The sequence below is a fragment of the Talpa europaea genome (genome assembly GCF_964194135.1).
Source record: "Talpa europaea genome assembly, chromosome: 9".
In the NCBI taxonomy this organism is placed as follows: Eukaryota; Metazoa; Chordata; class Mammalia; order Eulipotyphla; family Talpidae; genus Talpa; species Talpa europaea.
This window is the reverse complement of record NC_140076.1, coordinates 47,906,482-47,930,507: the sequence shown is the minus strand read 5'-3', so window position 1 is coordinate 47,930,507 and position 24,026 is coordinate 47,906,482. Positions and strand designations below refer to the sequence as shown.

The window sequence follows — 24,026 nt, the reverse complement described above, 5'->3', positions numbered from 1 at the left end:
ACAACTTTGAATTTCTAGATTTTTGCATTTTTCATAATCGACACCTGCCTCCTTAGCCTCAATTTCTTGCAATAACTAATGTTATTAGGTAGGAGAAGCAGCACATGGGCCAGAAAAGCAGGTAATTAAATGAAAGAAGATACTGTGGGGGCACGGGAAGTGTCAACTCAATGATCATCAGCAATAAACCGTGCTGAGTCACCACTGATTTCAAGAGTTTCGGGAAACTACCTGGTCCACATTCACTTGTTCACTTAGATAAATATGTGTCAAGCATCCCAATGAGCCAGCCACCCATGGCCCTAACAGGTTCGGAAGCAGATAATAAGAAACATTTTTTGCCTACTAGAGTTTAGGGTTTTAGTTAGGGGATATGGACAAATTGGTATTCACATTATGGGGTTAATGTTATGGCAGTTTCCCAGAGAAGTCAGACAGCACTCAGAGGAGTAGAGAGATTTATTTGTCACACTGGAGGGCTCAGTAAGATAGCTCCCAAAATTCTGAACCCTGAATTGCAGGAATGATAAGGATTTTTGCAGTTCGTATGCGGAAGCTTGTCACCTTTCATAGACTTTCTTTCTAGTTTGGGAAGGGGGTCAAGATAGCCGTAGCTACCCCTATGGGCACGCAGCACACAGGAACTTTTCCTCCAGCAAGCAGCAGAATCCAAGCAGCAGACTTAGCAACTTCCTGCTTCATTAAGAGAGCGCAGAGTGAGTTCTGGAGTCCCTTGATCTAAAGGGAATGGAAAGGGATTGAAGAAGGTTGCTGAGGAGAACTAAGCTGCTGAATCCCAGGGAAGGGGGTGCGGTGAGGGGAGCAGGGCAAGCCACAAGGAAGAACTCCAAATGAAAAAGGTCAAGAGCGGCAAGGATCTCAACTTGGCTATGACATAAAGTGCCAAGGAAATGAGGAACAAGAGATGGGAGTGGACCGGAACAGATGACTGGACCGAGAAGATGTGTCTGTGTACGCAGTGGAATACTACTCGGTGATCAAAAAGATAAACTCATGCCATTTGTGGCAACATGGATGGAGCTAGAAGGGATTATGCTAAACAAAATTAGTCAAAAGGAAAAAGATAAATATCAGATGCTCTCACTTATATGTGGAATATAGAGAAGCAGAACAAAGGGTCAAGAAAACAGACAAAACTTGCAAGCTGACCATAGATCTGAGGCACATAGCAGGGGAGGGGAAGAGAGAGGGGTCAAAACAGGGCGGGAAGAGCACGGGGATTAGGATGATGGATCACAGGTGCTACGGTGGTGGGAGAATATGGGGACTACACCTGAGGGTAGAATCAAGTACTATAAAAAAAAATTAACAATGATGAAAGAAAATAAATTAATATTTTTTTTAAAATAGAGAGATGGGAGTGGTGAGCCCAGCAAGGACCAGATCAAGATGAGTCTATCATAGGAGCAAATAATTGTCCTGAGGATGTTGGGAACTACTGAGAACAAACATGAAGTGTGAATTTAGAAAACTCACCCCAGGACCTCCCTGGTGGTGCAGGGGTTAAAGACACAGCACTATCAAGCTATCACCAGCCACTACAGCCTGAGTTTGATCCCTGGCCAGGGAGCTGACCCACATGGCGCAGTAGACCTCTTCTGTCTGACCTGCTGCTCCTCTCAGCAGTGTATTTCAGTAGATCCACCTGTTCTGCTCCCCACTGTATCTCTGGGGAATCCTCAGCCCCCGCACCTCTGGCCTACACCCTAGTTCTAGTATGCATAAATACATAAATCTTTTAAAATAAATAAATAGAAAGCTCGCACTATCCGTTTTATGGAGAACAGATCCTAAGAAGGTAAGGCCAGGAGACCACTCGGAGGCTGGGACCTTAATCCAGGAGTTAAGTCCTGTGGACCCACAGCAGACTAGGGAGAATGAATGTCTGCTTCTGTTCTTCACAGAAAGTTAATCAATCAACCAATAGCTAACAAACTTGTCTCTGAGGTAACTTCATTATCATTTCCTTGGGGGGAACTGTTGATAATGAATTCTTCTAAACCTATTAATGGCCCATTTTCTGTAATCTTAAGAATTTAGCACTGGGTCTAGAAGACTGAAAGGTGCCCCTTGCTTTAAACAGGTATGTCAATTATGTCATCACCAACTTCCGGGTGCCCAGCAGACATTGTTAACCCATCCAGTCACTCTTCAATGCATTGTCCACATGTGTCCTCCATGTTTGTGAACACAGCACTACTGGGAGCTACTGCCAATTGTAGGACTGAATGTGCAGGAGCACATGGATACAGAACTTACCTATGCTATGCTTTGTGGACCTCTGGTTGTCACAGAAAACAAAGACTTAGCTCATTGCAAACAAGCAAACAAAATGTACTTTACTTAAGTCAAGGTCTTAAGAGTTCAGGGTTGTAAAGAAATTGCCGCAATTAGTGAGAGGTCTTTACAGTCCACAGATTAGTGCACAGATTTCCACCCTGTGCAGCGTGGAGCACACTCAGAAATCATCTGGACAGAAGGGAATTTCTTTCAAGATTTGGAGAGGTGAGAAAAATCCCTAAATAATTCACAGTTTAACCACTTTCGGAGCCAGGAAATCCCTTTCATATCTCTGTTGTATTATTTCCACCTAAATTCTATATACTCACAAATGACAGGCACATGGATACAGAGCTAACCAAGCACTCAGATAAATTCAATTTCTGGAATCCCCCTTACAAATATCTAAGTTGAAGAAAGTCTCCAGTCCCACTGGACTCATGTCCTCCATTTCTTCTGTATTTTTCTAGTAAGTTAGAAATAGGAAAAGATGCCCTAGTGGGGTGTAGGGAGAACCACTCTTGACTTTTGTAAATCATGACCCTGTAGCAGAAGGACAGATGTCTGTTTTTCTAGTCATTTTCTGTGTCAAGAGCAGATAATGGGGGCCTCCCCGGTAGCGCCACGGGTTAAGATGCAAACTATGAAGCTATCCGCAGCCTCTGCAGCACAAGTGCGATCCCCGGCAGGACAGGGAGCTACCCACATGGCTCAGCAGACCTCTCCTGACTCGCCCGCTGCTCCCCTCAGCAGTGTACTTCAGTCAGCCTGCCATTTCTGTTCTCCATTCTCTCTGGTGAATCCTCTCACCACCACCACCCCCACACACCTCTGGCCTGTACCCGCCCCCCCAGCTTTTGTATGCATAAATAAATCTTTTTTAAAAAAAAGAGCAGATAATGGAATCTAGTTCCATTGGCAATAATTAACAATCCAAGTTTTCAGGATTCCTGTGACTATTCATCTTTTACTTGTTCTCAGTTGATATTGTAATGGGAAGTTGGGAGAGGCTATTTCAAGGCCAGATTCCATGCACCAGAAAGCAAGGGGGTTGTTGTTTCCCTTGGGAGTCTCTGAAAATCAAGAAGTTAAGTGAGAGCATTAGCAGTGAGTTAGTGGTGCTAGCAGTGTTAATGCTGTCACGTGTTCACATTGGCGACTGAGGTTAGATTTATTTGAAAGAATTTTTTTAAAATCACTGAAGTAATAAATGTTCTCTATAAAAAGCCAAAAGTAATGTTATATCTACATATAAGTATATGTAGATGCATATATAAATGCCTCTATAAAGCAATTAACAATGCCCCTTCCAACCTAACGCCCCTCAAATAAACAGTATAGTTTATTACATAATTTTTACCTCTTTTCCTCTCTCTCCCTTCCCTCTTCTCTCTCTTCCTCCCTCCCTCCTCCTCCTGCTATTTATGCTCCTGCTCCTCCACTTCCTCCTCCTTTGCTCCTCCCTCCCAGTTCATCCCTCTGACATCAGTCTATCTACTCTATAAAACACACACACACCCTACTTCTGATTTCATGAAAATATTATATCCCGTACACATTTCTCTGAAACATTTGGAGGTCAACACATAATGCAGTCATGCTTTCCTTTTAAAAGTTATATAATATTTCATAATATGGATATTCAATTGTTTGTTCAGCCATTCTGTTTCTAATTCATTTTGGTGGATTTTGCCTATTACAATTACGTAGTAAGCAACCACCCTTAGGCGTTTGCTTCTAGACTAATGCTCTGTTTATTTTAAGCAGAAGCTTTATTTTTTTAAAGATTTATTTATTTATACATACAAGAGCAGGGGTACTGGCCGGAGGTGTGGGGAGGGTGAGAGGATTCACCAGAGACAGAGTGGGGAACAGAAAAGGCAGATCAACCAAAGTACACTGCTGAGGGGAGCTGTGGGCGAGTCAGGAGAGGTCTGCTGTGCCATGTGGGTTGCTCCCTGGCCGGCCAAGCCAGGGATTGAACTCATGCTGTAGAGGCTGCGGACAGCTTCACAGGCTGCGTCTGTGCCACCAGGGAGGCCCCTTAAGCAGAAGCTTTTTAATCAATTCTTCATACTCCCTTTTCCCTCTGCCCTGAGCAGAATCTGCCCTGAGCAGAATTCTTTGTTTCTTTTGTTTTAAAGAGTTATTTATTTTTGCATACAAGAGCTGGGGTACTTGCCAGAGGTGTGGGGAGGGTGAGAGGATTCACCAGAGATAGAGTGGAGAACAGAACAGGCAGATCGACTGAAGTACACTGCTGAGGGGAGCAGCGGGTGAGTCAGGAGAGGTCTCCTGTGCCATGTGGGTAGCTCCCTGGCCAGGGGTCGAACTCATGCTGCAGTGGCTGCGGTCAGCTTTATAGGTTGCATCTTAACCCCTTGCACCACCAGGGAGGAACCTCAGCAGAATTCTTTGAAATAGGGAAAAACCTTGGGACTTCAGATTCCTCGATGCCGGGCCCTTTTTATTGATGCTCCACCTCAGCTGAGTTCACATCTTGCTTCTGAGTTTGCAGTACTCCCCGCTCTCCCACGGGTTCAGTCAGAACTTGCCTGTGTTGAGGGCCACTATCAGTCTGGACTTGGAGACAACCTGTCTCCCACCTGCCTGCTCTGGTCCGTTAAAAGAAAGGGGCAAGGAGAGGTTTAGAGGTGCCCTGTGGTTCTGTGCTCACACTTGACAAATGAGGCATAAATCTTCCATCTGTCTCTGAGAAACTTAAGAAACTCGTTCTTCCTGACACTGCTGGAAGTAGTCTTCTCTCCACACCCTCCCTTCCTGATTATCAGGCCTTGCCTGGATTCCTGCAATGACCTTGTGATCTGGCACGCTATTCTCTGCACCCTGTGGTCCTGTTGAAATGAGTTATGCTCACTCATGCTTGTATCAGCAGGCAGAAGAGGACTCCAGACCTTTGTATTCTTCCTCTCTGGTTGCTTTGATCACATAGCAAGTTTTGCCTGTGTCCATCACGGGACTATTCCTTCACAGGGCTTCACTTTAATTCTGAACCTTCTGGAGGTCATGGATTCTACCACCTGAGAATTGATGCTGTTCCATCAAACTGACATATTCAGCAGGCTTCTAGGGCCCCTCTAGTGTCCAAAGCATGGTGCTTAATTCTGGGAATTCAAAGAGGGAAAGAGATGCATGAAATCTGCACAGCAAGGTGGTAAGCGCAGTAACAGGATTTACAGAATGTGCCAGGTCTTATGGAGCTAGCCTAGAGATGTAAGTGCAGGCTTCAAAGAGAAGAGGATGTTTGGGTTTTGAAGGATGAGAAGTTCATGGCAGACGGAGGAGCGGGAACAAAGGCACTGACACATGATGGAGCCCAGTAAAGCTAGCAGAAATGTAATGTCGAACAGATGAGCTAAAATAGTGGTGGATTCGACTGAAAAGCATGGCTGGTGGAAGACTGTGAGGACTTCAAATCCATTCATTCATTCATTCCTCCTTCATTCAATACATTTTTTAGACCAGCATCGTCCAATAGAAGTATAATGGGCCATGTAATTTAAAATTTCCTAGTTGTCATAGTATTTTAAAAGACAATAAAAAATAAATGAAATTCATTTAAAATTATATTTAATCTATTTTTTATTTATTTTTTTTTTTAAATTTTTTTTTTTTTTTAAGATTTATTTATTTATTTATACAAGCACTGGGTACAGTCAGAAGCGCGGGAGGGTGAGAGAATTCACCAGAGCCAGAGCGGGGAGCAGAGCAGGCAGAAGGACCGAAGTACACTGCTGAGGGGAGCAGCGGGCGGCAGGAGAGGTCTGCGCGCCATGTGGGACCCTCCTCCGGTGGCCGGGGAGCAGCCGGGGATCGAACCGGCGCTGCAGAGGCTGCGGGCAGCTTCGCAACCCAGCGCTCAACCGCTGCGCCACCGGGGAGGCCCTATATTTAATCTATTATAGTAGCCTAAGTATTATCATTTTGATGTGCAATAATATAAAAAAAATGAATGAGATAGTTTTACATTTTTTTAACTAAGTCTTTCAAATCTGGTACTTAAGGTTACCTTAATTCAGATGCTAAATTTTCATCCAAAATGCTAGATTTTTATTTGTACTTCATAAAATTTACTATTAAAAAGGCAGGTTTCACATATCCAAGTTGTTGTAGTATATTTTTTAATGGTCCAATAACAGAGTCAAATATCTGTCTTTAAAGTTAGACTTATTTTAATTACATAGAACTACAAACTCAGTTCCCCAGTTGTACTAGCCACAGTACCGTTGTTCAGAAACCACATGGTGGCTAGCAGCTGCTGTACTGGATAGCACATTCCAGACTGTTCTAGAAAGTTTGAACTTAATACTGCAAATAATGGAGGGAACCATAAGTTGTTATTAGCAGGAAAATGGCTGATCATAACTTTTAGAAAGAATAGATTTTTTTTCTTTTCTATGAAAAGTCAGACTTAAATTTCAGACAGAATTGGGAGGAGGGGAATGGAGGAAAGATAATATCATGTGATATTTTATTATTTTCTATAATTTTGTTATTAAGGCAACCTTGGTTTACAACTCTACATGTGATTCAGAAACATAGGCTCCCACCTCTTCGGTGGGCATGACCACACCATGGAACATTTAATTTTATATTTTTAAAGATTTATTTATTTAGAGCCTTCCTGGTGGCGCAAGGGATTAAGTCTCAGCACAATGAGGCTGTCCGCAGCCACTGCAACATGAGTTTGATCCCTGGCCAGGGAGGTGACCCACACAGAGCAGCAGAGCTCTCCTGTCTCACCCGCTGCTCCCCTCAGCAGTGTATTTCAGTCAGTCTGCCTGTTCTGTTCCCCACTCTCTCTCCGGCGAATCCTCTCATCCTGCCCCCCCCCCACACTTCTGGCCTATACCCCAGTTCTTGGATGCATAAATAAAATAAATATTTAATAAAAAACATTTATTTATGTATACTGGTGTGTAGACCAGAGGTGGGGGAGGGGCAGTGAGAGGATTCGCCAGAGACAGAGTGGGGGGCAGAACAGGTGGATCTACTGAAAGACACTGCTGAGGAGAGCAGTGGGTGAGACAGGAGAGTTCTGCTGCGCCATGTGGGTAGTTCCCTAGCCTGGGATCCAACTCATGCCACAGTAGCTGACGGTAGTTTGCTAGCACTGAGACTCTAACCCCTGCACCACCAGGAGGCCCTACCATGGAACATTTTAAATGAACAAATGGCTAGTATTTTGGGAAGTCCTAGGACTAGAGATGTCTTCATATGCGGATTATAAATCATCTTGCTGACTGAGCAAACTTTCTTGTTAAGGTTTGTCCTGAAAGTTCTGTAAAGATACATATGTAGTCGGGCCTCCCCGGTGGCACAGCGCTGTGAAGCTGTCCACATGATCTGCAGCACTGGTTCGATTCCCAGCTAGCCAGGGAGATTCCCACATAGCATGGCAGACTTCTCCTCTCGCACCCACTGCTCCCTTCAGCGGTGCTTTCGGTGTGTCTGCCTGTTCTGCTCCCCACTCTGTCTCTGGTGAATCCTCTCGCCCTCCCGTGCCTCTAGCCTGTACCCCAGCTATTGTATAAAGAAAAAAATAAATCTTTTAAAAAAAAAGATACATATGTAGTATCCTCCTCGTGTGGCCTTGAAGGAGACAAATAACTGACTGCATATGTGAAAGGGGTGGCTCCTTGAATGTAGTTTTTTTACATCCATAACTCTTGAAAAATTCACCTAATGGTTGGCCCCAGACGGTGCACAGCTGCCGCATGTCAAGGTCTGGCCTCGGTCCCTGTGGGGCAAAGTGCTGTCTGGTTTAAGGGGGCCAGTTTAGAAGAGGAAGGAGGCTGCACACGATGACCATGAACAGCTCTGTGACAACCTGGGTATAACCCAGAAGCCTCATGGCGCCATTACAGGAAAAACAAAACCAAAACCAAAACTCAAGCATGTTTTGAGTGATGTGGGAAAATTCAGGAAAAAAAAACTCGATTTGGGCAATGTTAGAACCGGCCAACTATTTGATGGTTTACAAATTCATAGAACTGAAGAGAAAAAGTAGACAAAATGTGCAGCTCCCAAAGCGGTGTGACAGCTTTCCTAATTTAGCGTTGCGGTCCGCTGACTGCCGGCAGAAATATTATCTCTGACTGCTCTACTTTTCCTTCAAGAAGTCTGGTAAAGACTCAGAAATTGATCCTATTTTCTGCTCACTTGTCTTCAGCTTTTTATAAACAAAAAAAAATCTATTTCTGTACTGATCAGGGTATCAGTTGCTGCAGGATTTTACATGAAGTCTCAGACTAAAAAGGGCAAGTTCTTAAAGTCAGAAGTAAAGCTACTTCCCTAGTTTCCAATTAAATTAAATACATTAAAACCTCATAGGTTCTGACTACGGATTTGGAATTGGTCTTTTGGGAACAGGATACGAAGCAGTTTCTTTTCCTATCCACAGTGAAAGAGGGTGGCTGTAAATTAATTTTACAAGCAATGGTTATGGAGCCAACACTTAGAGTATGTGGGAGAACACCTTATTTTCAAGTTTGCGCAATAACTGAGAAAGTCTTCACACAAAACAATCAGTATACTAATTAGGCTTCTTGTCTGTTCACTAAGGAGGTTAAACGCTATCTCCTAGTTGATAGGTTTAACTTTGCTAAAATTCTAAGTGCTTGCAATAGAGCCTATGGTTTAGGAAGCACTTAGCAAATTGTTATTTTTTTCCCATTTCCTTTGAGTTATGCTGTTACATATGAAAATATAAAAGCTATTTAATGTTCTCTTCAATAGTCTCCACTTGGGAATTAGATGAGGAGGGAGAATCCACTTTGAGATTCAGGAAACTTCTAGGTAATCTGTGGAGAACAAAAGGAGAAATTTTTTTTTTAAAGATTTATTTTTTGGGCCTCCCCGGTGGTGCAGCGGTTGAGCGCTGGGTTGTGAAGTTGCCCGCAGCCTCTGCAGCGCCGGTTCGATCCCCGGCTGCTCCCCGGCCACCGGAAGAGGGTCCCACATGGCGCGCAGACCTCTCCTGCCGCCCGCTGCTCCACTCAGCAGTGTACTTCGGTCCTTCTGCCTGTTCTGCTCCCCGCTCTGGCTCTGGTGAATTCTCTCACACTCCCGCGCTTCTGACTGTACCCAGTGCTTGTATAAATAAAAAATAAATCTTTAAAACAAAAAAGATTTATTTTTTATTTATTCAAGATCTGGGTACAGGCCAGAGTCGGGGGAGGGTGAGAGGATTTACCAGAGATAGAGTGGGAAGCAGAACAGGCAGACGGACCAAAAGCACTGCTGAGGGGAGCAGCGGGCAAGACAGGAGAGTATCTGCCTCGCCATGTGGGAATCTCCCTGGCAGGCCAGGAATCAAATCGGCACTGCAGAGGCTGTGGACAGCTTCACAGTGCTGCGCTCAAACTGCTGTGCCACCTGGGAGGCCCAAAAGGAGAAATTTTAAGAGTAGACAGGAGGTTTTGGGCCCAGCTGATTCAGCTGGGCTCTATTCTGCTCCATAAAAATCAACTCCATGCCACCACACACACACACACACACACTCTTTTACTTAAAAAAAATGAATTTTATTCTCAATATTTTGCTTGTTGGGCCTACTGAGTATCCTAGGTAGCTTCATAGATTTCCCAGTGACCAAAGTCAAAGACCGCTTTTCCATCTACACGCCTCATTATTTGATTTTGTCTTTAAATCTTATGTCCTTGGGCCGCATAGAGGCAAACATAACAGCACCTGATTCTGGCTGGCAATGTGAGGCCTCCTTTTATTTAATTAAATAAATCAATCCCCATGTTTAAACCACAAAGCAAAATGAGGGGGAAGGTTTTGGATGAAAATAGAAAGGGGAAATGTTTGAGCTAACACTCTGGCAAATGGCTCACTCTAGCAGCCTGGGCCCCCGCTTTCTCCAAAACACCTTCGGCTGATTCACAAGATCCCCCTGAAAAGTCTCCTGCCTCCCAGTCATCAGAAAGTAGCAAGTGTCATGCCTTTAGGTGTTTATGCTCAAGCCCTTACTTCTGAAACAATTTGCCTGGTTTTTTTATGAGAGACCCCTTTATGCTTCCAGAAAGCCCAGACTGAAAATCAGAAAATGGGCTCCAACAGAGTATTTCTCCCCCCACCATACCTCTCATCTGTGAGGAAATGTGGAAATGAGGATACAGACTTTTATTCAACATTTTTCCCTTGCCTGCCTTTCTAGAGCCAAAGGCTGGTTAATGATCTTGTCCTTACAAAGCCTACTATTTAGCTGGTTATGTGGAGACCTGGGCTATTGGCGGGATATACATGGCCAACATGGGAAAAGTTGAACATCACAGTGAATTACAACCAGTTGAATGTGTTGAAAGAACCATTAGTTCATACTTTACAATGGACCAAAAGGCTATTAGAATGAATGAATGTATTTTTGTCAGTCTAAAAGAAATTCTGGATAATGGTCAAACCAAATTATGTATATCATGCAACACTAGTGTGACAATGATTGATAAGATTATCAATTACCAAAAAATAGGATGTAATCACATTCTTGAAAAACAATTGTACTAATAATTTCTCAGTGTTGAAAAAGGCAGGCTGACAGGGAGCTAAACAGGTAAAGGGCCCAATGGTGCAGGATCATGTATGCCTTGGGGTGAGTGTGTTGTGGTGACATACATCTGAAGCGCTGTGAAGCCCTCCCCTAATTTATTTTCAGTGTTATAAGCCAACATTGCCTTAATCAAAAATAATACAATTGAAAAGTTATGATGACTATTAGATAGGAGTGCAGGAAATAGAGACCTGGTTTTCCTTCAGAAGGGAGATAAATTGGGCCTCCCTGGTGGCACAACGGTTAATACGCAACCTATGAAGAAGCTATCTGCAGCCATTGCAGCACAAGTTCGATCCCTGGCCAGAGAGCTACCCACATGGCGCAGCAGAACTCTCCTGACACGCTCACTGCTCCCCTCAGCAGTGTATTTCAGTCGTCCGCCTGTTCTGTTCCCCACTCTGTCTCTGGTAAATCCTCTCACCCCACACACTTCTGAACTGTACCCCAGTTCTTGTATGCACAAATAAATAAATTTAAATAAAAAACTAAAAAAAGGAGGAAGATAAATTTAGAAAACCATATATGACTGGGGAGTGTTGTATAGTATTGGTTACAGAAGAGTGAATTGGAGGAGGAAAATGTTTCAGGGCTCATTAGTAGAAATAGGACATTTAAGCCCATTAAATGCAAGAAACTACATTCATGCTCCACTTAATGACATTTTTTTAAATTGTTTATTTTTATACAAGAACGGGGGTACAGGCCAGAGGCACGGGAGGGTAAGGGGATTCACCAGAGACAGAGTGGGGAACAGAACAGGCAGACTGATGAAATACACTGCTGAAGGGAGCAGCGGGCGAGACAGGAGAGGTCTGCCACGCCATGTGGAATTCTCGCTGGCCGGCCGGGATCAAACAGGCACTGCAGAGGCTGCAGATAGCTTCACAGTGCGGTGCTCAACTGCTGCGCCACCAAAGGAGGCCCGTCGCTTAATGACATTTTGGCCCATGACTGACCACATAGGCGATGGTGGCCCAGGTGGGCTGTACCATCTGGTATAATTACACTCTAGGATGTTAATGACATGTTTCTCAAAGTGTCCATGATGCTTTGACTGCAGTAGAGTTAAGGGAGACACTATGGAGAGCAGATAAAGAAAAGGCAACAAAATGTCAGCCAACTTGTGGGGACAAGAGAGGTTTCAGAGTATATTTGGGGTTTGCACGAATGAAGCAGAACTGAAATGGAACTTGAAGTCCCACTGCAAGCACCCCGGGATTAAGTAAGAATATTACAACCTGAATACTCACATGCAAAAGAAACAGTGATTAGGGTCAACTCCTAGTTTAATTAGCTGCTTCTTCTGAGGAAGATCCACCATGGATTTGGGGAAGTGTTTGTGCAAAGGACAAAGTATTGGACATTGGGACAAAGAACTCCCCTTACAATTCCAGTGTCATTCTTCGCTACTTCCACCCATTTCAGCCACCCATCCATTTTGACTGGTGGGTGTAGAAATCAACAAGTGGGAGGATTTTGGAGTCAGAGACTTGGATCTGAACCAAGCCTTGCCACATACATAGCAATACGATCTTAGGAAATTTAATTCTTTGTCAGAACTTCAGGTTTCATCATCTGTGAAACAGGGATAACAATACCCGTCTTGTAAGATCATTGTTAGGACGACCCAATTGTTAAAAAAGCACTTATGTTCCATTGGTGGTAAATTTTATTATTTTAAATGATGATTTTCCTCAGGCAGCTTTTCTGCGCTCCCAAGATCCTGGAGTGCCGCCGCTATATTCGTAACTTCTGTGCTTACCTCATACCTGTAAATTCCTGTTCAGTTGTCTTGGTAGCAAGGGCTGCCGTGTCTTGTTCAACCCGGTATAGCCAATACATAACACATTGTTGGCACCCAGAAAATGTTGATTGACAGGAAAAGGAAGGAAAGGTAAAGTAATAGGCAAGGTGCTGTGAGGGCCATAAACTCTGCAAAGGTGAATGCTCTTGCCCCCTCAAAGAAAAGTCTCGAGCCAGGGAGACAAACAAGCTGCAGACTGTTGAGTTTGACTCTCCAGAGTATGACGCACTTACCGGGGATTAGATATAGTGGTAGTGGTGACTTAACATTTTTTTAAGTTTTAATTTTTCTCCTTACTGTGAGCTACATCATATTTACAGGGGTGTATGTATATGCGAAGTATGCATGATTTGAAAAATTATAAAATGAACACCAGGTAATCACCACACAGGTCAAAATAGAGAAGAGAATCACAGAATCTCCCCGATGTGTCTCTCCCGAGCACATCTCCCTTCCTCTCCCTAAGAAGTAACCACTATCCTTTTACAATGGCCTCCTGCTTCTCTTTATGGCTTTACCACTTAGGCATGGATCCCTAGCCAGCATAATGTCGTTTTATTTTTGAACTTTGTATTAATCTGAATCATCATGTATGCATATTGAGACTTAAGCTTCTTTCCCCTCAACTTTGTAGGATTAACCCACACTCCTGAATGTACCTGTTACTTTTCCTCCCCACTGCTATAGTATTTTGTTGTGATTATTCCACAGCTTAGCCATCTACTGCTGGCAGACATTTAAAATGGCCTCTATATGGGCCTCCCCGGTGGCGCAGCGGTTGAGCGCTGGGTTGCAAAGCTGCCCGCGGCCTCTGCGGCGCCCGTTCGATCCCCGGCTGCTCCCCGGCCACCGGAGGAGGGTCCCACATGGCTCGCAGACCTCACTCGCCGCCTGCTGCTCCCCTCAGCAGTGTACTTCGGTCCTTCTGCCTGGTCTGCTCCCCGCTCTGGCTCTGGTGAATTGTCTCACCCTCCCGCGCTTCTGACTACCCAGTGCTTGTATAAACAAACAAACAAATAAATAAAACATGCCTCTATTAAAAAAAAATAAAATGGCCTCTATATACAAACATTTTTAAGACTAACTTTTTTTCCTTTTTAAATGTAGATAAACGCAGAAGGCACACCAGAGGAAGTCTTTCTTCAACTCTGCACAGCTATTGACTCTATTTTCTGAAGGCAACAATGCAGAGGAGAGTGGAGACAGAAAAATACTGAAAGGTTCATCCCTTAAACAGTTATGTTTCAAATTAATCCTTCGTGTCCCCCCAATCCTGACATCGCTATTTGCTCCCTAGCTTGCCCTGTCTGAGAGGGGTCTGGAAATCATGCATGGTGTATTGGTATTATCCAACTTTTTCTTCATAATTCAGAGCTACCTGCACTCACTGCACACTTTTCTATATAATGTAGGTTGTGCCAGAGCTAAGCTAGTGTGTGAATCGCCGGTCCTGTCGGTTGTGACCTCAAGACTTGCTAGAGTCTGATTATATGGTTCTACTCTTTTATCAATTAGATAGCGATGCTAACTCTCTATGATATCTTCCTTCCTCTCCCCAAGATTTATATGCTGTTGTCTGATAAAGGCCCTTAATATGTGTTTTGTGTTTGGGGGTGGGAGGGGTAGGCATAGGCATCTTCTTCTGGTGGCTAGTAGTCACCTTGACACCCAACCACTAGTCACTCAGAGCCAGAGACTGGGTTGACAATGCTGTTGGTAAGAAATTCGATAAAATTTTAACAAATTTGCTAAGAAATTTAATGTGAGGTTGCATAGCTTTTGCAAGACAGAAAAACCCAACTAGACATCAATAACATTTTTAGGGAACTAAAATATGAATATTGTCATATGGCTAAGAGAATAAATTGGATAAATTGACCTACTGTCTCCTAAACCTAGTGGTGCATTTCCACAATTATAAATTAATACCAATAACTAACTATAAATGAAAAGCATGAGGTGATTTGCTATTGCACTCAAGGAACAAGTGTCAATTCGTAATTTCAATTAAATCACCTATTTACTCACTATTGTTGTCAAGTAATAAAACTGATGTGATGGGAGGGGCATATCAGCACATACTGCGTAACAGATTCCGATGTTGTATTTGTTTTACAAGGGCCTTTTTCAGGGGTTTGCAGACCTCGTCATACCTGTATGTAAAATTGTGTCTCTTTGCATCAAACCAGTGAAGTCTAGGTTCTCTTTTGTGTTATCAGTTGCCAGATCAGAGCTTCTTATATATTCTACTGAACTAATTGCATCTTCCATTCAGTCACTACAAAATTCAGTTTCAGTTTGCATGATTTTTTTTTAAAATGGTTGTGCAGGCAAGGATCCATTTCTGGGACAGAATTGTATTTTTAAAGTCTTTTTTTTTTTTTCTTGAAATGGATATGTACAAATAAAATAAATGGAACACAGGATAAGTTTTTCTATTTATTTGTAATTCACATCATTCTGGAAAGCATTTGAAGCCTTATTCCAAACAGAATGAGAAGCAAACACAGTAATAGTTAAGATTTATGATATGCTCATATGGTTTTAATTTTGGCAAGAAATCAACTTCGAACTATTACAGAGAGAACTCTCAGTGTAATCATGATACATGGTAATTTTCATATTTCCTTTTTCTCTAGCAGTCATTCTGAACACAAATGTATTTGCTAAAGAAGAAAATTAAAATTTCTTTGGTTACAATTATTCCTTTAATAATAAAAAGGGGCACATCCCTACAACTCACACAGTTGTCAAGTACTTTGTAACTATCCCAAATTGTCATATCCTCTATAGGGGAGCATAGGAGTATTAGAAAAAAGAGTTCTATTATCTGTTGTGCTGTAAAACACAAAATGACTTCATAGGAATTAACATTCTTTAAACACATACCACATTCTGTCAAACACAGTTGATGCCCACTGCAGCTCTGACAACTTGGGTTAAGGGAAATGAGGCTACAGGGCAGCAGACAAGCCCACCATGGTTTTGATGGCTGTGGGCAACAGTCCCTCTTGAAAAAAAGTCAGCAGGAATAAATGGTTTTGCCCCTGAAGAGTATCTGAGGTGTAAATCAAGTCTTAGCTGTATGGAACTGCTAAAGCATGTTACTGATTTGAATGGCTTGAGATGACATCACTACTTTGAAGTCATAGAAATTTAAAGCAAGAAAGTACCTCAGAGGTCTCTGCCCAGCAAAACAAATCAGAACACAACCCAAGGTCCTTTACAATAGTCAGGGTCTTGAGCATCCCTGGTGGCCTAGGGCTTAAATCTCAACACTATCACAGCTACGGCCTGAGTTCGATCCCTAGAGAGGGAGATACTCCACATATGGCATAGCAGGCCTCTCCACTGCACCCTTTAACAGTGTATTTTAATAAATCCGCCTTTATGCTCCACACTGTGTCTCTGGTGAATCTTCTCACCCCCCACCCCGCACCTCTGGTCTACATCCCCGATCTACTGAAAAACAAAACACAACAGTCAGGGTCTCTGCATCCTCTTAATCTGCACCCCTTTCTCACCCTGTAAATTACTACTCTCCTCTTGTTAATTTGGCTCCAGCTACAAAGTTGCCTGGAAAAAGCCAAGCTTTTTACAGGATAAGGCCTTGCTGTTGCTAACCTTCTGTTTCTTTCTCCAGATTACACATAAAGCTAATTCCCTCAGAGATCATTCAGGTCTGTTCAAATATACCCTTGTCACTGAAGCATTGTTTGAGTGTTCTATCTAAAATAGCAGATTGGTCTCCATTCTTCCATCATTTTTCTTCACAGCATTTACCTCTGCCTAAAAATCACAGTAATTTTTAACATGTTTATTGCTGGCCTTATGCATTAGACTGTAAGCTTCACAAAGGCAAGGCTTTGTATTCCCAGTATCCCACACATAGCAATTATTATTGACTGCTATACTTACATTCTGAACCTTAGTTTTCTCATCTGTACAGTAGACATAATAGTAAGCAGCCTCATAGAGGTGTTGTGAAAATTAAACAAGTTAATAATACCTGTAAATCACTTACTAGTTCCTAGTGCTCCATAAAAGGTGGTTTTTTTTGGGTCAACATCTGTTGAGTGCTTCACTTCCACAATTTAGACTAGGATTCAGAATTTCTACTCTACTGCCCTCTTATAATAATCACTCTAAAATATGGTTTAGAACCAAGATAAATGACCTAATTGGGGTACCAGAGAGAACCAAAATGTTCTCAGCCACCCGGAATTGAACCACATCCTCCAGGTAAGATAGGATGCAATTTGTTTTTCAGTCCTTTCAGAGTTCTAGTAAGGAGATGTCCTGAGACAAGCCCTCTGAGGGTGCTACAGACACACTCAGGCATAGGTGTTATCTCCTAACTTCCTAGAGAAAAAATGTAACTCACAAAAACAATGGTCATACAACCAACGAACTATTTATTGAGAATTGACTAAGAGCCAGGCCCTAGGGATACAGACAGGCATGGATGGTTTATATCCTCAGGGATCTAAAAATGACACCACTCTCAAAAGCCCAGTTCATCATCCATATACACTATTAAAAAAAAAAAAAGCTTACTTTTCCTGGGACCAGATAAAACAAGAGGCACATTTTTCATCAAGGTAAGAAATAAAAACAATACTTTACCACCTAAAAGGACAATGCTTGTATAATCTTGTGTGAAAACTTACTGGTTATCTGGAGACTTCTAATTCCATATAGCACACCTAGAACAATGGCCTTCAAACTTTGTTATTCACAGTAAGAAATACAGTTGATATAGCATGCCATATTTAAGACTAAAAAAGAAATACAATATTTATCCTTATGTGTGATGGAGTTTTTCATCTAAAAAATAAAAAATGTTCCTCATATCTCAGAAAATTGTTGTATTCTACAATTTAAATGAAAGGGATAAGGGAAGAAAAATAGCATGTCATCAGGTTGAGAGGCAGCGAACTGCACTGAAATAAAACCTATCAAAGGCAAGAGACACATGCCTTAGTCCTAACTTTGTCTAAAGTCTTGTGACCACATACTTGCTGACAAATTTAAATATATATATGTGTGATTTCGAGTTTACTGTAGGCAGGCTATTTCAGTACTTTAGCTCAAGACATCTATTCTGTGCTCAGACCCGCACATATGTGTACATTTGTACTTGAGAAACCACAGCACACCAAGGGAAAAAAAAGACCACAGAGCACCTCTGTACCTCTACTTGTAACACTCTGGTGATGCCTGACACAAAGGGAATATTCTTGCTTGGGAAAAGAGGGTAGTGAGGCTTACTCTGGAGCATCTGTGAATTTAAAATCCAAGCATCAACACTTAATTCACTACATGAGCTTGGGGAAATTATGTAGCCTCTCTGGCTAATTTCCTCATATGAAACCAGGTTAATAAATGAACCTACCTCATAGAGTGGTGAGAATTCAATTTGTTATGATATGCCTGCTTCATACACAGTAAAACACTGTATCACTGTTTGCTATTAGTAATACTACACAACCAATCAAAACCTCCTCTGCCTAAATCTTAAAGCAGTGGTTTTAGGTGTTATTAAAACTTCCTTAGCAAATAACTTGAGCGCAGAATTTCAGGATATACATCTGATCTATTGAAGACCACTTAGTAAGCAATGCTTTAACAAGCAGGACTGTATTGTCAATACTTCTTTGTAGGGGATGGAAGGCTCACTTGCAAATGACGAAAGTGCTGCCCATTCTTACAGTCCTCAAATTAAAATAACACATTTCCGCTACTACTACTCTTCCAGGCATTTAAAGTCATGAGAACTAACTGCTTGGAGCCAAAAAACGCACAATAAACACATCTTCACTCAAGCAGAAAATAATCCTTTTTGCCACCCAAAATTCTCATAATCTTTGCCCTTGAAAAATACATTTAAAATGGATTAATTTTGTCTATTCTGTTTATATAAACAATTGTATCACTTTTGCAAAGCATACGTCATATACTTTATAGGATTTTTGAATGGATCTGAATGGCTCTCTAGAACCTATCAGTTTTAATTCTATGCAAACACAGGAGTTTACAGAAGCTGCCCTTTAAGTACTGTCTTACTAAAAAGACACATATCTGGCATATTTCAAACTGCCCAGAATACTAAATATCAAACTGCCCAGAATACTAAGATTCCCATCCTCCCCCTAAGATTCCCTCTTCTCCCAAATAATTATTCCAGGATGAGCTTAAATCCATTTCCTTTTCTTTTGTACGCAATGTATTTTATCATTTATCACTACTAATCTCTAATCAATATATTACTTTAAAATTTTCATATTTCTATATTTAAAATGATAATACCTTTCTCAATTATAAAATTCAGGGTATAAGTTTTAGTACTCTACAATGTATTGACGAGGACTAATAAACAAATGTTTCTTTGATTTAAAATTGGAAAAAACAGAAGATGCTAAAGACTGGATTAGTATAATACTTAATCTTAGAAAATTTGTATTGTCTTTTCCAACAGTTAATAATTTCCAGGGAATACACTGATTTTCAAATACTGCCTGTTTAAATTAAATTCATGGGGGACTTATTTTCATCAAAAAGAATGAAAGTAAAAATTTCAACCTAAGTTTTGTTTTCACATCTGAACATAAATAATTACCTTTTTCTTTAACCATGATGTATGTTTGTTTTTTTTTTTATGGTAACCCAGTCTGATTTACTGTTTCAGCCCACACTGAGTGAAAACATTAAAATCTTTTACAAAGCTTCTCAAATTCACCCTTTTCCCATAATATAGTCCTTACTCTTTCCAAAGGACAGACAGGTAGGTAAAATACCCTTAAAGAGAAAAAAAAAGAAAAAAGAAAAACCAATTTTAAGCTGTAACACTAGTAAAAAGGTCCAAAATTTAACCAAAAGGAAGTCACAACAAGCATTCTATAATATAAACAGACAGTATCCACATAGTTTATTTCTCACAGTTCTCCTGACAAATGAACATTATTCAAGAACATACTGTATACACAGATAAAAAGAAACATACAAAATGTTTTAAATGATGCACAACAAAATCCAGCAGTATAAAAGAATGCATGTGAACTCTTGCTCACTGCGCAGACTAAATTTAATCACTTGTTTAAATAGTAATAAAAATACAATCTTTTATGGATCTTGTGCAGACTACAAAAGAGGGAAATTATTACCATATATATGATTTTTATATTAGGCAGTTTTCTTTGATGAGTTGCACTGACAACTCCAAATACAGAGGCAGAGGCTGTGTATTTTAAAGGAATTAATGTTGTGAATTAGAGACTTTACACAGTTACTACCACTGGCACTTTTCACCATAGTTTGTACACATCACATGATCATCTTATATAACATTACATTTAAAAAATATATCTGAGTGACAATTTTATAACATTCACACACCATGAGCTGGTTAAGGAAGCAATGCCACAGTTGCCTCCTGTAGTGCTTTGCTGTTGGTAATAAGGGCAGTTCATTGTGGTTAAAAGAAATCAGACATCAATATGGTTAAGCAGCTCCAATTTACTAAAGGCCATTCAGTGGCCACCCTTGGGACAGTGAGTTCTTTTAAAGTGTATATCCTAGAAGCAAACACCATCATTGGTTAAAACTTTGTCTAAAGAAGTCAGTTTCTGTGCTGAAAACTATTTCACAAAACTGTAAGCGACTAAACTTTTTTAATATAAATACTTTGTCTTCTTATTATCATATTTATGACCAAGTTCTTTGAAACCTTTGGAATTTACTCTCTCTTTAATGTGTGCTCTCGTTTCCATCTCACCCATTTAAGATCACCACCTAAAAGGCTTTAAGGTGGTGGTGAGAAATTCACCAGGAAACCCTTTGCTCACCAGGAATGTTCAGCTGCTGAACAGTGATCTAGAGCCACAACGGTGCAGAGCTGGACTTGACGAGAACACCCAGGAAGCTGTCATGCTGTGAGTGTCATTTCAGGGAAAGCAGAGAAACTTTCCAAACTGCACATAATTCACAATGAAACCATTGCTATGTGTTGAAGAGGACTAGTATATGATGTTCTCTTCCATGTCATCTGTTTGCTGGGAAGTAGTTTGGGTCAAGGTAATTATAACTGGTGCCCTGAGACACGCAGTAGTCTCTGTCTAAGAATGTCTCTGACCTATAAACGGGCTCTAACTGGTGATCTTCTTTGTGAATATCTGTTTCATGTAGGCTGCAAAGACAAAAAAAAAAACATACAAACATATTATTACATAGCATTAGATGTAATTCGGTCTAGATATTACAAAACATAGTAACTCTATCTCTCTAAATTCATTAATCTATTAAAATCTCTAAAGGAAAGTTACTTGAGATATGGTATAAAGAAAAATTATTACCTAGAACAATCATGTTTAATCCACTAAGTGTAATTTTCAAAATAGTGTGAAAATCAAATGCCCCTATGGCTGAGAAACTCTTAACTTGTCAAAATTTAAAACACACAAGGAAGGAAAATACTTACCAGTCTGAACAAGAATCACAGAAATCCAAAGACATTTCTGGAGGACAATCCTGGCAGTGCCACCGAACACCCTGGATAGGTTCTATGCCGCAGTTATCACACTGTTACAGATTCAGAGAGAAAGAGTATTAAGCTACATTGTTCCAAAATCTATTTTTTCCCTTCTGGGAAACACATGATGTGTACATAGACATCCTTTCCTCTCTTGCCATGCACGAATGGCGATATAATACAAAATGGTCATAAATTGGATACAATTTCTTGTCAAACTAGCAGAAATTCCATCCAATATTGAGCTTCAGGTGGGTGAAGGGGATATTATAATACTCAATATGCTATCATTTACTTTTTAAAAAAATGTTAATTATCTACAAATTTAGGTACTTCATTATTAATTCTACTTGAGAGGTACTTCAGGCCAGTCTACAATGGCTGTGAATACCACTGCAAATGCCATAGTTAAAACTATGCAATTCTATTACAGAACTATTTAACAGGCTCTAATGGTCAAAAATATAAACCCAGTACTTTGCATTTCCATCTTACTCACTCTCAAGGCAGAGGGCTGCTAATTACCGATGCCCATTATGAAGAAAAAGCAGATTTAGCTCTTTCTCAGTGTAGTGGCACTGTGCTAGCCCTCAGTATGTTCTGCACAATTCTGGAAATTAAAGTGACTTTTATATATAGGATCTCTCATAATCAGTCAGCTAAAAGTGGCTGAGAGATTGTCAAACAAGCAATGGTTGAGTCTTGCAGCAAAATTATTAAGAAGTGGAGAGTTTCCTCTTGAAAGGTCAGAGTTGGTTGTTAGGAAAATCTCAAATGGGTCGCTGAAATATCAAGAGGTGAAGCCATTTAATATAGTCTGGCTAATGGCCCTGTCAAGAGTACCAGAAGTATAATAATTTTGTTTAAAATTTTAGTTTACTAGTTCATAGTTTCATTATTACTCCCTCCAATCCCACCAAATAGTCAATCTAATGCCTAAAGTGTTCTCAAACCTGTCAATCTCTCTATTCCCACAGTCACCAGCCAAATTCAAGACAGTCTCATCTTTTATCTAAATTACCAAAAGACAGTTTTCCTGCTTCCAGTCTTGTTCTATCCATTTTCCACACTAAAGCCAGAATGATCTTTTTCTCTTTCACCTAATTTTTCTTCAATTACATAAATAGCATATAGAATACATTATTGTGTAAAGAATGTAACAACATAGTAGCGAAAGGTTTACAGTTAATGTACTCAAAACCCACTGCCTTCATAAAGGTTATCAAATGCTAACAGTTTAAGTAGCTAAAGCTGTTTATGAAAAGCAAATTTCATGTTAATATCTGCTTGAAGTTATTCAATTGTTCTCCAGACTTTTAGGAGAATTTAATCTCCTTAGCAAAATTTCCAAGGTCCTTCAATAGCCTCTCATTACTCTACAATTGGTACTCCAGTCATACTCAACAGCTTAATGCATTTAACTTCTCTAAATTCTTTATAAGATGAAAATAGAATGAGGACAGGAACTGTGTGCACCTCATTACTGTTGAATCCCTTGCACTTAGTAAAGTACTTATTACTGTTGAATCCCTTGCACTTAGTAAAATACCTAAAACATAATGGGTATTTCAAAATGATGTGATATAGATGTATTACGACTAGTTTCTCAAAAAACAGCAGAAATAATTAAATCTGAAAGGGGAAATTTCTGATCCATAAACAAAAGCAAAGAAAATAGTTTGGTGGATTAATGGATAAAGAAAATGTGATATACCACAACAGAATATTCCTCAGCCATACAACAGAAGGAAATTCTACCATTTGCAAGAATATGGATGAAACTAGAGGTCATTCCCAATGTATAAGGCAGACACAGAAAAACAAATGCTGTCTAGTTGTACTGATAAGTGGAATCTAAAAAGTCAATCTCAGAAAAGCAAAGAATAGAATGATGGTCACTAGAGACTGTGTATGTGTGACATATGGGGACACATTGGTCAAAGGGTACAAAATTTCAGATGTGAAGTACATAAAGGTTCTGGAGATCTAATGCACAGCATGGTGATTATAGTTAATATTGTATTGCATACTTGAAGTTTGCTAAGACAGTATATTTAGTATTCTCACCACACACATAACAAGGTAACAAGGTGATTTTTTTTAAACTTTAAATTTTTGTACACTTTATATACAATTTTTATTTTATATCTCAGGAAAGCTGAGGAGTGGGGAGGAGAAAACAGCTAGAAAAAACTTATCTTAAATTTAACTTCAACATATAGAAATCCTTATGTTTCTTTTCTTTCTAACGCATAATTTCCTTGGCCTCAGGTAATTGTGGTATACTACTTTCAGGACAAGAACTAAACTCTTAACTTCTACCTGATGCTTAGAAGTTTCAGAGATTAAACTCTGGAAACCACCTTAAATATTATCACCCATTCAAAAATTAAATGAATAAGATTATGCAGAATTTACCTTGAAGCCCACATGCTGTACAAATCCACTTTCAGCTTGCATTTGCTGAAGTTTCTGCTTCTTTAACTTTTTAAACTGTAATAGTTCCTTATATTCAGGTAAATTCCTATACATGATAGGAATACTTTCTTCATCCTAAAAGGAAAAAAAAAAAAAAAAAACCCACAAAAAATGTTAGATAATTAAAATGAACTAAATATAACAAATACTTATTCAAGTATTTTTCACTTTTGAGTTACTTCACTTTTAAGGCTCATAGAAATGATACTACTATTAGCAATACTTTAATACCATTGGAGGTCTACATAATGCAATATAGCTTAGTATTTTGTAGCAAGCGATCTAATAACACAAGTACCAGGACAATATGACCTGATTTCCCCCTCTTTCACACACTA

General features: G+C 40.3%; 2 protein-coding genes across 7 annotated transcripts in view; one reads left to right on the top strand and one right to left on the bottom strand.

Annotated features, from left to right (window-relative positions):
- The window catches only part of AK5 (adenylate kinase 5), a gene marked incomplete at both ends in the record, with an annotated part of 234,571 nt that extends 220,496 nt beyond the window's left edge, over nt 1-14,075 (top strand). For 4 of the 5 annotated variants that reach the window (XM_084243989.1, XM_084243987.1, XM_084243988.1 and 1 more), the window contains one exon: nt 13,791-14,075. In XM_084243989.1, coding sequence (XP_084100115.1) covers nt 13,791-13,859 — 69 coding nt within the window. The remainder of the gene's footprint in view (nt 1-13,790) is intronic. The other variant, XM_084243986.1, reaches the window with a different exon arrangement.
- A 6,648-nt stretch (nt 14,076-20,723) lies between these two features.
- ZZZ3 (zinc finger ZZ-type containing 3) overlaps nt 20,724-24,026 on the bottom strand; it is a gene marked incomplete at its 3' end in the record, with an annotated part of 41,949 nt that continues 38,646 nt past the window's right edge. For both annotated transcript variants that reach the window (XM_084243321.1, XM_084243322.1), the window contains exons 9-11: nt 23,629-23,763; nt 21,160-21,260; nt 20,724-20,868 (exon numbers count right to left, since the gene is read on the bottom strand). In XM_084243321.1, coding sequence (XP_084099447.1) covers nt 20,724-20,868; nt 21,160-21,260; nt 23,629-23,763 — 381 coding nt within the window. The remainder of the gene's footprint in view (nt 20,869-21,159; nt 21,261-23,628; nt 23,764-24,026) is intronic.